Source organism: Mesoplodon densirostris, chromosome 10 (assembly GCF_025265405.1).
Source record: "Mesoplodon densirostris isolate mMesDen1 chromosome 10, mMesDen1 primary haplotype, whole genome shotgun sequence".
Taxonomy (NCBI): domain Eukaryota; kingdom Metazoa; phylum Chordata; class Mammalia; order Artiodactyla; family Ziphiidae; genus Mesoplodon; species Mesoplodon densirostris.
The window spans coordinates 30326587-30339655 of NC_082670.1; the positions used below are offsets into that span (position 1 = coordinate 30326587).

At 43.3% G+C, this 13069-nt stretch overlaps 1 protein-coding gene across 6 annotated transcripts in view; it reads right to left on the reverse strand.

Moving 5' to 3' along the window:
* The window catches only part of RUNX2 (RUNX family transcription factor 2), a 358942-nt gene that overhangs the window by 192200 nt on the left and 153673 nt on the right, over positions 1-13069 (reverse strand). For 5 of the 6 annotated variants that reach the window (XM_060110997.1, XM_060110996.1, XM_060110993.1 and 2 more), the window contains one exon: positions 6253-6426. The exons of the other annotated variant lie outside the window; for it this stretch is intronic. In XM_060110997.1, the coding sequence (XP_059966980.1) occupies positions 6253-6426 (174 nt within the window). The remainder of the gene's footprint in view (positions 1-6252; positions 6427-13069) is intronic. 6 annotated transcript variants of the gene reach the window in all.

Genomic DNA, 13069 nt, shown 5'->3' on the forward strand with positions numbered 1-13069 from the left:
CTTCTCACGCTGAAGGCACCCCCTGCTCAGTAACAGTCACGGTGCCCCTCGTGGGTTCATCCTCTTCACACTCACAGCCACCACCACCCACCCTCGCCCGCTTCACCTCCCAACTTGTTTCACCCGAAAGAACGGCGGGGTCACTCGGCACTTGAATAGGACGGTAGTTTGGGACACGGCTGCTCAGCTGTGCTTTCCTATTTCTAAAAGGCTTTGCTAGTAAATGTTTCAGTGCAAGCACAGCGGCCTGAGGGCTATAACAGCCAAACACATACACAGCTGAAGCCCAGCTGGCCAGGATCCTCTTAATGCTTAAAGGAGCATGTTTGCCAAGGGGACACAGCAGCAGACTGAAGTTGGGCGGAAACAACTTCGCTTCGGGCAAGGTAACTGCTGATAAGATCATCATCATCCTACGTGATGCCTGGCAAGTTGATTTTCAGGATATCCCTAAAAAGGTTACCTTAAATATAGGCTCATATATAACTGTCCTTTAATTAGCAAAAGCAATTATATTGCATTTTAAAGCTTAATTCAGATACTCCTAATGCATCCCTTTTATGAACATTTCGTCTCTGAGGATCCTAAATAATATCTGATGGAGAAAGAAAAAGACATTGGTCCATTAGGACACGTGCCACTTAAGACAGTCAGCAACATGGCCGACTCAATGGCCATGAGGCTGGTTGCCCACTAAGAGTCTGGAACTCACAGTCAACTATAGTAGCTCAAGAGGCCTTTAGCAGCTCACTTCTTGAAAAGTCCATTTCCTCCACCTATAAAATATGTACTTTACAGAATTGTTTTAAGGCTTTAACAAGAACTTTATGTAAAACTAGTTTGTAAATGGTAAAGAGCTGCACAAAGTCTGAAATGGGAGGAAACTGGGCCAAGAGAGACGTACGCTTCAGCCTCCTGAGGGTGCCTGGTGGTTGAGTGCACAGGATCCTCCAGCTACATAAATCTGGCCTTAATTCCTATATTTATGACTCACTGGTGTGTAAGTGGGACCTTGAGCAAGTTACTAGCCTCTCGGACCCTCAGTTTTTACAACAACGCTACCCATCTCATAGAACCGTTGTGAGAAATGCCTGCTACACGATACACAGTCAATAAATGGCAGCTATGAGTAATCCAATCAAAGAGGTACTAGAAAAATATTCAGGGTAGGATAATAATGGGTCACACTTCCTGAAGAAGTCAAACACCTGTGCATTCATTCATCACCAAACCAAAAGTCACCAAGCAGTGGGCACCACAGAAGACAACAGGGACACAGAGGTCGGTAAAACATGGCCCTAGACTTTGAAAGTTCAAACTCTGACGGAGGAGACAGACGTGTACACAAATAATTGTCACCATGTGCAACGGTGGTGTGGGAGCCTTAGACTCAGCTTGGGTGGGTTGGAAGAAGCCTGACAGAGGTGCCAGAATTTGACCTGAGTTCTGAATGCGACCATCCTTAATTCCCTCTGGGGCTACTGCAGTCACTTCCTAAGGATGACCCTGCTCCTACCACTGCCCCCTTACGATCCATGCTTCACACAGCAGCCAACGGAGTTCTTAAAAGCCTGTGAATTAGATAATGTCATTCTCTTGCTTCACATCCTTCAATAGCGCCCCACTGTGGTCTGGACAAAACCCACACTCCTTACCAGGGCCTTGAAGACTCTCCTTAATCGAGCCCCTGCCCGCTCCCCTTTTTCACTCCGCTCTACCTATCCTGACCTTCCTGTCCCCTGCACACACCGCATCACTGCTCCCTGAGAGCCTTTGCCTGAGCTTCCCCTCGACCAGAAATGCTGCTCCTCAGAGATCTTCAAAGCTCTTCAAACTTTCCCATCAAACTTAGCTTCTTCCCTCCCTACACTGCTCTCTCTCTCATTACTCTATTTCATTTCCCCAAAGCTTCCATTATTATCTGAAATTATCTTGCATGTATGCTTATTGACCCAATCGCTGACTATATGTCACCAAAATGTGAGCCCCTGGTGAAGAGTAACTATACTATCTTGTTCTCTTACACTAATGCCTGGCAAAAAATAAGCACTCAATAAATATTTTTTTAGGAATGAATAACAGAATCGCAGAATGCCCACCCCCAAGGTTACATGAATTTCCCAATCTGTCAAGGGCCTGAGTCAGCTTTCTTTTCCTCTAGATGCGGCTCACCCATCCAGAGAGTACTGAGTTCAAAACAGTGCTTATCTTGACAACACCTCCTAACATAGTCTCCCTACTCCACTGCTACCACCATGTTCTGAATCCAAAGAAGTGGACATTTGTGACAAGCTAGGTGTTTCCTAGCACCCAGAGACAGGCAACCAATGTCTGAAAGATTAAAAAGAAAAAAAAAAAGAGGTGCCGAGGAAGCAACTTCCTCAGGAAGCCATGGGGAGGCCCTGGGCCCTCAGGCAGAACGTCCCCATTAAAGACCTCAACAGAGTGACAGGTCAGACCTGCACTGCATAGAAGCCAGCCCACCATATGGCCAGGACCTTGAGCCCTAGGAACTGTAAGACACACTAATATGAAACAGTAAAGGCTTAGGACTTCTTCACTTTACAATTCCTAATTTCATTTCACTCTTCTGGGAGTTCAACTTGCCTTTTATGCTGGTATGTAGGAGAACTCATAGTGACTATACAACCATGATCACTGTCTACAGTTTGGGGGTAAGAGCTTGAGACATCAAGAGAGCCAAGCCAATCGATGAGAGATAACTGGGCCCTTTCTGTTACAAATACCTTTATCCAAAGGATTACGTGAACTAAAATGCAGGTGTGGCATATTGGAAAGAAGTTACAAAATCCAGTCTCTTAAGGAGAATTTAATCATGTGAAAATGTAGACCCTAAACTGGAATGATACCAAATGGTTTAACCATGGACGTGTTCTACTGAAATGTGATTTCTGCTGTTATTGTTCATCAGAAGGGAACAAAGGCACCCTGGGGTGGGAAATCAGAAAGAACGGTCAACACGAACCAGGCATGATAGTCCAACCCTTCTTGCAATGATTTCTTCTTACCTAAACTTTCATTCATTCAACATTTAATGAGACGCTAGCTACCACTGTGCTAGGCACAAAAGAAAATAAATGTCTGGAATAAATCCCTCAGAGAATTTCTAATCTAGAGGGGAGATACACAGAAGCCATAAAATGAGGCTATCTCAACTGAAGCTTAGAGGATGGAGAGGCAGCCTCTAGATGAAGGTTCCAAGACTTTCATGAAGAAGATAACAGTGACCTTGAAGGATGGGTGGATCTTGTCAACAGAAAGAGACTGCCATAGATAGAACAGTGTAAGTCAGGGGGTACAGAGGGAAGACGTGTACATTATAGCCTTGGGATAGAATGTGGCTGTGCAAGGGCTGGGAAAGATAACTCTTCACTTAGACTTTAACTCAAGGACAGAACTTTTCTGCTCTCCCCCGTGTTCCCTAAGACCCAATTCTCTACATGTGGTTCACTCTAACTTACACTTATTAAATAAATAAGAAAATTAATCCAGGGAGAAAAAAATGATCTATTCAATTCACTTTGAAGCTGCTGCTGCTACGGATGTTTCTGGGTTGCCCTAATAATCCAGGTCATTGTAGAACTCCGCATATCCTTGGTTATGGGTAGACACTTGTATTGTCTCACTAACGATATGCGGGGGTTTAAAGAAAGGGCATGTGGCCAACAGTGGGTAGGGGCAGCATAAAGGTGTGTGTAAGTCTGCAAATTTGGAACGTTCAAGGAAGTTGTAGGGCCCAATACCTTGTGGATGCTTAAAAAAATGAGGAGACTCATCTATGAATCAATTCTACTGATGCCATCATCCCAAAATGCAGAGCTAATACTCTTGTACTATAATTCCAGAAAGTGATATTTTCATTTTTAAGAATACATCCAGTGAATATTGAAATACTGTTTTTAAATGATCATGATGGAATTGCACCATGATATTGTATAAGACCAAACATACTGCCTTAGGAGTCAAGAGACCGAATTCTGCTCCGTCACTAACGTGCTGTAAAACTGCAGACAAGGAGCTTAACCTCTGTGAGCCTCCTGATGGGGAGGAGGCTGATGCCTGGAGGTGAGCAGGGTCGGTGGAGATGGCCAGGCTTTTGCTCAGCTCACATGCTCATCCGGCAGCGACGTGCCCCGGGTCTCCTCGGAGCCTCCCTCTCTGCACTCATATATGGGGTCAGGGGTGCTGCTAAAATGTAGATCCTCTTCACAACATTTACCTAGCTTTCGGTTAATGATATCTAAGGGGGCTTTGGATTCTAAAATGTCCTCTGGGTCCTATTTTCTGGTGTCATCTTTAGGTTTGAGGACAAAGCCTTCAGAAAAGCATCTTCTTAAATGCATCTAGCAGCACACAGGTTCCAAAGGCCATTTTAAAGGCTTTAGCCATTAGCAAAATATAATTAGTAAACAGTTAAGGATTAAAATATAGAAATCACACATTTAAAGAACCCAGGGGTTGCCAAATCATAGAACATATATTTTTCTCATATATATCTTATTAGCCATCATAAGACCCTTACAAATCATATATAAACACTTCTATATATGTATACACATACTTCTATACACATACACACACACACACACACACACAGAATCTAAGGATTACTATAAAGACAAAAGGACAGCTATTATGAACCTTAATCAATGATCTAAAATCCATCACTTCAACAAACTACTGTATATAAAATAAATAACCCATAAGGATGTATTGTATAGCATGGCGAATACAGCCAATATTTTATAATAACTATAAACAGAGTATAATCAATAAAAATTTTGAATCACTACGTTGTACATCTGAAACTAATATTGTAAAAACTATATGTCAATAAAAAAATAAAAAATAAAATAATTCAGTCCATTACTTTAAGTGTAGTAGCACGCATAGCGACGAGCTTCAAATTCACAAGTTGGTGTGAATTTCACCCTGGCATTTTCATCAAGGACCCATTTCTAGTGAACACACTAACCTGACTCCTACATTTCAATAACTGGAGATTTATTTAAACCTAACACATGGCTATTCTTCACAGAGTTCTACGTTTCTTCTCTCATGCAGATATCTGGTTCTCTTCAGTGTTTAGATATTTCATTTTTATAGTTCTATATTATTTTAAAAATACATACTAAGGCATACCCATATATTCAGACTAATACACATAGACCCACAGAAACCTAAGTAAATATCCAAAAAGACATACCTAATAAGGGCAGGACAGAAGGAGAGGTAGGTCATTTCGTCTATAAACAATTATGCTTATAAACCGTTAAAGACACTCAAAACCTAACGGCTACAGACAAAAACCTAACCATTAGAAAAGATCCAAGTTGAGAGTTTATTGCACATTTTGAGTTATTTTCCTTCCCATCTAGTTGCTCTGCCAACAATAGTAACTAGATGACATGTTGAGTTCCTTGCTGCTCTCAGTACTGTGATCTGCAAATTAAAGACCTATGATGATTAGCGCACTCTCTTGTCACCATGGCATAAAAGCAAGCAGACTAGTCCTACAGGAAGATCTGCTTTTGCCCAAGTGGGGCAGGAAAAAAAAAAGGGTTGGGAGTCTTAATGCACCAAATGTGAATGATTAGTCTGTAATGCGATGCTGATATTCATTTTTAAGAAGAAAGGTAAAGCAAGCAGCACACTGGAATGCATAAAGAGAAATGTCACATGAAGAACGGGAGCTCAATGTGAATCAGAGGGGACTTCGGTCTGCCCGATGGGCCGCTCCTTGGTCTTGCCTTATAACCACCAATTAAGGCTACCTGTTAGCCCAGGGCAATTTTCCAGCCAACTTAATGAAACAGTTATACATGTAAGAAACATTAGCCCAGATCTGAGATGGTAATGCTAATTTTCTAATAGTGAGGGTGTGATGTTATCCCCTGCACCACCCGGACACAATATAGAAACTGACAACAAACATTCTCCCAGACAGCATGGTATTACCGTCCCACCAGTGTGCAGACTGACATCGCTACAGAGGACAGCATCAGTAGAAACTTCCCCCAAATTTTATCCCAAAGTTAGTGAATACTGGTATTTGGTTTTTATTAAAGAGAAAAAAAAAAGAAGGCCAATGTCTTCAAGTGTTGATTTCTTTCATCATAAGCCATTTCCCAGCTCCAGAAGCTTTGAAGTGAACGCGTCTCATCTGTCAGGCAGCCCCTCACCCCCAGCCTGCCGGAGTCTGCGAAAGTGAGACCTATGAGTCTGTCTTACCTGTAATCTGACTCTGTCCTTGTGGATTAAAAGGACTTGGTGCAGAGTTCAGGGAGGGCCGTGGGTTCTGAGGCGGGACACCTACTCTCATACTGGGATGAGGAATGCGCCCTAAATCACTGAGGCGGTCAGAGAACAAACTAGGTTTAGAGTCATCAAGCTTCTGTCTGTGCCCTGGAAACAGCAAATCATAAAATAAAAGCATATTAATTAGCTGAACAATTGACCATGCTAAATAGATACGTGAACATACATACTAGGGGTTTAAGCCAAGGAATTGTCAATACTGATCTTTATAATGATGCGTCTATATAATGCCTTCCATTTCAAAGGGCTTTGTAATAAGCATCGTCCGGTGGCAAGCATCCCTGGTTCTGTTCTAGGAATGGAGAGCGGAGGGGCCCAGAGGGTGACTCGGGGCCAAGCATCAGCGGTGAGGCCCAGACACCAGAGCCCAAGAGGGACTCTCTGGGCGCCACCTCTGGCCTCTCGGGGAGGCTGGGAAAGGTGACTGTGTCCTGGGCTGTGTTTGCTCATTTCATGAAGGAGGAAACCTCGCCTGAAAGTTCAGAATCTGTGCATGGGACACACAGTGGGCCATACTTGGGGCAGAAACAGAGACAAACACATCTGTTAAAGGGACACTTCCATGATGACCATAAGTGACTTTTTCTTTTTTATATTACCACTGTACCTTATGGAGACTCCTTTCTGAAAAATTAAAACTCAAACCGAGAACCCCTTTAAGAGGAAAACAGAAATACAGGCAAGGAAACTCAAATCCTCGAGAGGAATGTGGATATTTTGTGATACGCCAAAGCCTGAAAGCGTATAATAAATTATGTTAAATCAGAGAGAATGCTATTTTTATTTTAAATTTAGTACTGTGGTTCTGTAAGAGAAACTGAAAAATACACTTTGGGTTACCATGTGAATGTGAGAATCCACTATTTAAAAAAACAAAAACAAAAACCTCACTTTGTCTCTCTTCTAGTTTATTCAAGTGTAAAATCCACAGAAATTCTAGATATTAAAGAACTATGTAAGTTGAAATATAACCAGGTACTAAGACTTTTTAAAAATCATCCAATCACTCTTAGCAAAGAACATGGTATTGCCTTGGTGCAGGTATAACTGGAAAACACCTGAATCTTGATGCGACATTAGTTAAGTGTAAATCTGTAGAGTGGGACTATGGTGAACAAGTACAATAATGCCTACTGCCTAAACAGAAATATATTCCATATTCTGTACCAGTGAAGCCCTGGTATGTTGCCCCAACAGTTTAGTAAAATGTTACGCAACGGAAGCTGATTCAAGGAAGAGCCATTTAAGATGATGACTAGAATAAGAATTTGCAGGAAAAATTAAGGGTATTAGGAGTAGTATCTATAACAGAAGAAAACCCTGAAGGAGGATTATGAAGAGGCTTCAAGAATGGGAAGGTAGATTCTACAAGTAGCAAGAACACCTTATCTCCCACTTAGTACAGGACAAGAGGAATATATCAGGACAGGGTTAAGCTGAACATTAGAATTTCCCAACTATAAGCTGTCTTCCTAAGACAAATTCCTTATTTTACTTGCCCCCAAATGTATTTTCCTGTCTCCTTTTTCATTGCCTACCCAGCCCAAAGAAAACAGACAGGAAGCCAAGGTTTGGTAATAGGAGTGTAGCTGTCTCCCCAGCCAAACATGTTCCAACTAAGGCCCATTAACTGAAATGCACCCACCACCCTATTTCCTGCCAGTGTAAGTCTGGGGCATGTGCTACAAATGAGGGGCTAAGATTGGGAGAAAAATGATCAGGAAAAACTAGGGAAACTCATTGCTTACTGATAGTCATTTTCCCCACCATTTATGACTTTTTATCCAGATTACACATAGATTTTAGAAATCTAAAGGACCTTTAGGGATTACCCAAAACAGCTCGAAGACCCCAGGAAGTGAGGTGTTCATAGATGAAGTGACCAAGGCCTGCAGAGATAAAACAACTAGCCCATGGGTCTTAGCTATTGACTACCTCAGCCTGGACCAGGATGCAGCCCGGGTCCTAGGAGACTCAGCCTTCCATACATCATGTGGCACCAACCATGCTGGATCCCAGCTTCTCCCTTCCTCTCCCAGCTGCTACGAAGGACTGAAAATATCCAGATCGCCAGAGTGAGGCACCTGAGGACTAAGCCCTGGGAGGTGTCAGGCTGGTTTTCAAGGCAGGCAGAAGCAGCAGCAAGGATTCAGTTACAAAGTTAATAGCTCACCCATTACCCTAAACAAACTTCCATCAGTATACCTCGCTGTGTCTTACAAGGTTCATGATTAGAGAATCATACAGTACTTGTCACACTTAGATCCATGGATTCTGTTCCTCATACACATACCAAAAAAAAATAAAGGATTGCTGTAGTGTTGATACAGCTGTAAACATTAACAAGAAAGCTTATGGAATTGTCCCTGGAAGTTATTTAATAGGCCATATTTTTGGAATGGCAGATTCCCTGAGGGCTGGCGGTGCGGGGGGAGGGCTACAAGATCTTGCATGGTTCCTTTATATACTGGGGCTTTATGTGGGCCATGGGTCACAAGAAAATTTAATAAGCTTTGCCTCTGCTTTCTACAGCCCTTTCGTTAGGTTTTCACGGAGACCGTATGAGATGTGAACTCGGTACACAAATGTGTGAGGACACGTTTATTTTCTCTGAGTCCGGTGCTTCGGGGCAGTAATAGGAGGTCGTAGGCAGGAATAAAGGACCTGGAGGAGTACGGATGTGTGCGAGAAATTTAAGAGCAGGTGAAATTTGAAGAGCCTCAATCACCTTTTGGAAATGATCTTCGAAGGCAAGCTACCGAGTATCTACACACACCCTAGAGTAGTTCGGGGAACATCTATCTGCAGCTGCATCTACACAGAAAACATACCCATTTTTCTTCCTAGAATGTCTGCCCCTTCACAGCCACCACCACGACCACAACAAAATTCTTACAGGAGAATGAAGAGCAAAAGCCGAACGGGTTCTTCATCCTTCAACCATGACAAAGAACTGCTACCGCTAAACCACATCAGGGTGACACAGGAATGACGGGCTGAAAGAAGACGTACTTAAATCCTCAGCACCCAAGCCGTCCCTTCGGAAACTGGGGACTCGGAAGACAAAGGGCACACGGACTTCAATCAAGGACAGGCTACTCTGCCACGGTACAGGGAGAACCAGACCTCATCCAAAGGGCCAAAGAGTGGATCTTCCAAGCAGGAGGAAGCTCTAAAGAATGGAGAACTGCTGTCCCCATGTTGCACAGTCTTGCATATCTAAGACTATGCAAAAGCTCGGTCCTGGATCTCCTTTTTCTAGTTGCACTGCCTGCCTTGATCAGTGGCTCTGCCATCCAAGCTGAATAAAAATATCCTCTACGGAGCTTTGAAAAATATAGATGTCCATCAGCTCAATTAAATCGGGAGCTCTGGAAGAGGGTCCTGGGGAAAGTTATTCTCTAAAAGCTCACGACATAGTCCAACGTGCAGCTGAGGTAGAGAGCCACAGCCCAGGACGATCCCACAACCCCACTCGCTCAAGGCCACCGACTCACGACCATGCCTCCCCCCATCGCTAGGGTGAGCCCTGACCTCTGTCCTGAGTTCCAGGTTTGTGTGTCCCTCTGCCTACTTGACTTTGACTCTCCCCTGGGACATCTCAAAGGTATCTTAAATTCAGCATATTTAAGACACAATTCTTGCTTCTTCTCTCCAAGAAACCCCGTTCCTCCCTAAGAGTCCCCCATCTCGGATGGCACCAGCCACTCAGTCCCTTAAGCCAAAAATCTTAACACTTCCCTTGATTTCCCCTTACCCCTCACTCCCCACATTCAATCCATTAACAGGTTTTGTCATTTCCATCTTGAAAGTCTATCTTGAATCTGTTCAGTTCCACCAGCACAACCCTCACCCAGGACCCCATCATGTCTCTCTGGGCCTCTGCCATTGTCTCCCTTAGTGTCCCATTCCAGGACTTTTCCATTTTCCTGAAATGCTCTCCCCAGGATTCTTTGTACAGCCCACTCCTTCTCATCCCTTAGACCTCAGGGTGAACACCACCTCCTATGAGAGGTGCCTGCCTACTAGACCCAGAATAGGTGCCCTCCCCTCGAGCACACCCTGTTTATTTCTTTGATGGCTGTAACCACAATCTGTAATTATCTCATGCATTGATTTGTCTCCCCTGCAAGACTATGAGTCCAACAAGAATGACTGCTCTGGCATGTTTACAGCTGTAATTCTCACAACCCAGTTCAGTCCCTGCCGTGCAGTAGGTGCTCAATAAATGTTTATACAATAAATGAATGGGGCTCCCCTGGTGGCACAGTGGTTGAGAGTCCGCCTGCCGATGCAGGGGACACGGGTTTGTGCCCCGGTCCGGGAAGATCCCACATGCCACGGAGCAGCTGGGCCTGTGGGCCATGGCTGCTGAGCCTGCACGTCTGGAGCCTGTGCTCCACAACAGGAGAGGCCACAACAGTGAGAGGCCCGTGTACAGCCAAAATAAAAATAAAAATAAAAAATAAATGAATGAATGTTCTCCTCTTTTAGATAAAAGTCTTGGTTGAGAGAAATTTTTCTGGCCCAGGATATCATATTATAGCACTATCTTTCCCAGAAAAACTCTTCCCTTCTTATTTGGCAGTACTGTGAATCCAGAAGGGAAACCCCTTTTTTAGAGACCAGCCTTTATTGATGTTTCCTAAGAAATTTCCCTGAAGAACGTTCATTTAAGTGAAAGCTTGCTTGCTTGCTTTCTGAGAAAGCTGCATTTGCTCTTACTATAATTCTTAAGCATTGCTGCAAGTCATTTAGAATCATAGAGCTGAAAAGAATAAGAGAAATCATTTTGACTCTCAGTTTTAGAGCAGTGTACTTCTTTAATGGAGAGGACTCTGAGTCGCTGAGAGGGGAAATGACTTGCCCAAAGTCACATAGTTAGTGGCAGGACGAGAACTCAGGTCTTCTGACTGCTGGTCTGGGACTCTTTTCCCTCCCATTTGCCAACCAGCTTGTTTTAGATTAAAACAGCACATCATCAGTCGTTCAGAAAAAAATCACAGTCAAAAGTGAATTTCAAGTGGAAAAAAAAGTAGTTTTCAGAACAAATTTCATTCAAAAAGTTAAGTGTGTTTGGCTAAATATGACTTTTGTTGCAACAAATTCAGGGGCACAAGAAGAAAGTGTGACGGAAGGGTCACAGCATTCACACATCCCTAGAGCAAAGACACATGAGCAACGGTTAAGTCACCAACCAATAGTCTAATGGTCCCATTCTTCCCCACCTGGCTCTTTCAGTCCAAGGGCAACTCTCCCATGGTGAAAGTTGGTAATGTTGCCTTTAGAACTTCTGCTTAAAAAAATCACGCTTCTGAAACTGGTCCATGAAGACTCTGAAACCGTGGTATGTGAACTATGAAAACAAACGTGCCACTCTGATGTAACCCATTTTGCCCATTTTTATAAAAGTCGATTGAGCACTGCTTCACAACTCTGGAGAGGCGGGTGGGCGCCCAGCCAGAACCTCATGCTCTGTGCCCTGTATTCACAGCGGGATGCACTACGCCAATTAGTGAGCCCTCTTGAAGGATGCCCAAGTGCACTTACAGAAGAGTACGCCTTTCACAACAGGCAGGGCGTGTCACAGCCCCTTCGCTCTCACGTGGCACAGAAGGGTCATTTTGCTGGTCACTAGGGCATGATGTTTGACAGCTCCTCTCTTTACAGTGGTATTTTATATTTTATTTTATTTTATTTTATTTTATTTTTATTTTATTATTATTTTTTTTAAGCCAGAAATGGTGGGTCAAGTCCTTCTCTCTGACTTTTCTATTTCATCTCTTGTTTCATGCCTGAGAAAGTTCTTTACTTTTTTTTTTTTTTAAGAAGATGTTGGGGGTAGGAGTTTATTAATTAATTTATTTATTTTTGCTGTGTTGGGTCTTCGTTTCTGTGCGAGGGCTTTCTCTAGTTGTGGCAAGTGGGGGCCACTCTTCATCGCAGTGCGCAGGCCTCTCACTATAGCGGCCTCTCTTGTTGCGGAGCACAGGCTCCAGACGCGCAGGCTCAATAGTTGTGGCTCACGGGCCTAGCTGCTCCGTGGCATGTGGGATCCTCCCAGACCAGGGATCGAACCCGTGTCCCCTGCATTAGCAGGCAGACTCTCAACCACTGCGCCACCAGCGAAGCCCTACAGTAGCATTTTAAATCAGTTTTAAACACTCACTTCTTTTATTAGGTATCTATCTACTTGTATCCTGGGTATCAGGAAGATACAATGTTTAAATAAAATAAAGTTAAAAGGCAGATCTGCAATAAAGCATCAATCAGGAATCAGTATGGCGTCCAAATTCAGGTCAGTTAGTCTAGCTAGTGTGTGCTGGGCGTCTACCATGTGAGTCTCACTAGGCATTTTAAGGAGAATGGGGGAGAAAATATATAAGATAACATCCTTGCCCTCAAGCAGTGCACAGTCTAGTAGGGAAGAGAGGCAAGCAGTTAGGTCTAACTGCAAAGGACTGTGTGAGACAATCACTGAAACGCTACAGTTTGGGGATCAAGTGAAAAAATATAAATATGGACTATTTCAAAATATTAAGAAAGAGGTGCTTTTGGTGATTATGTAAGAGTATGCCCTTAGGTTTTAGAACGGGTAACTAGAGGTTAAATGTCCTGATGTCTGGTATTTGCTCTAAAATATTTCAGCAAAATAACAAATGAAGCAAATACAGCAAAATGCTATTAATTATAAAACAAGGCGATGGGTACCTGGGGTTTTATGAAATAT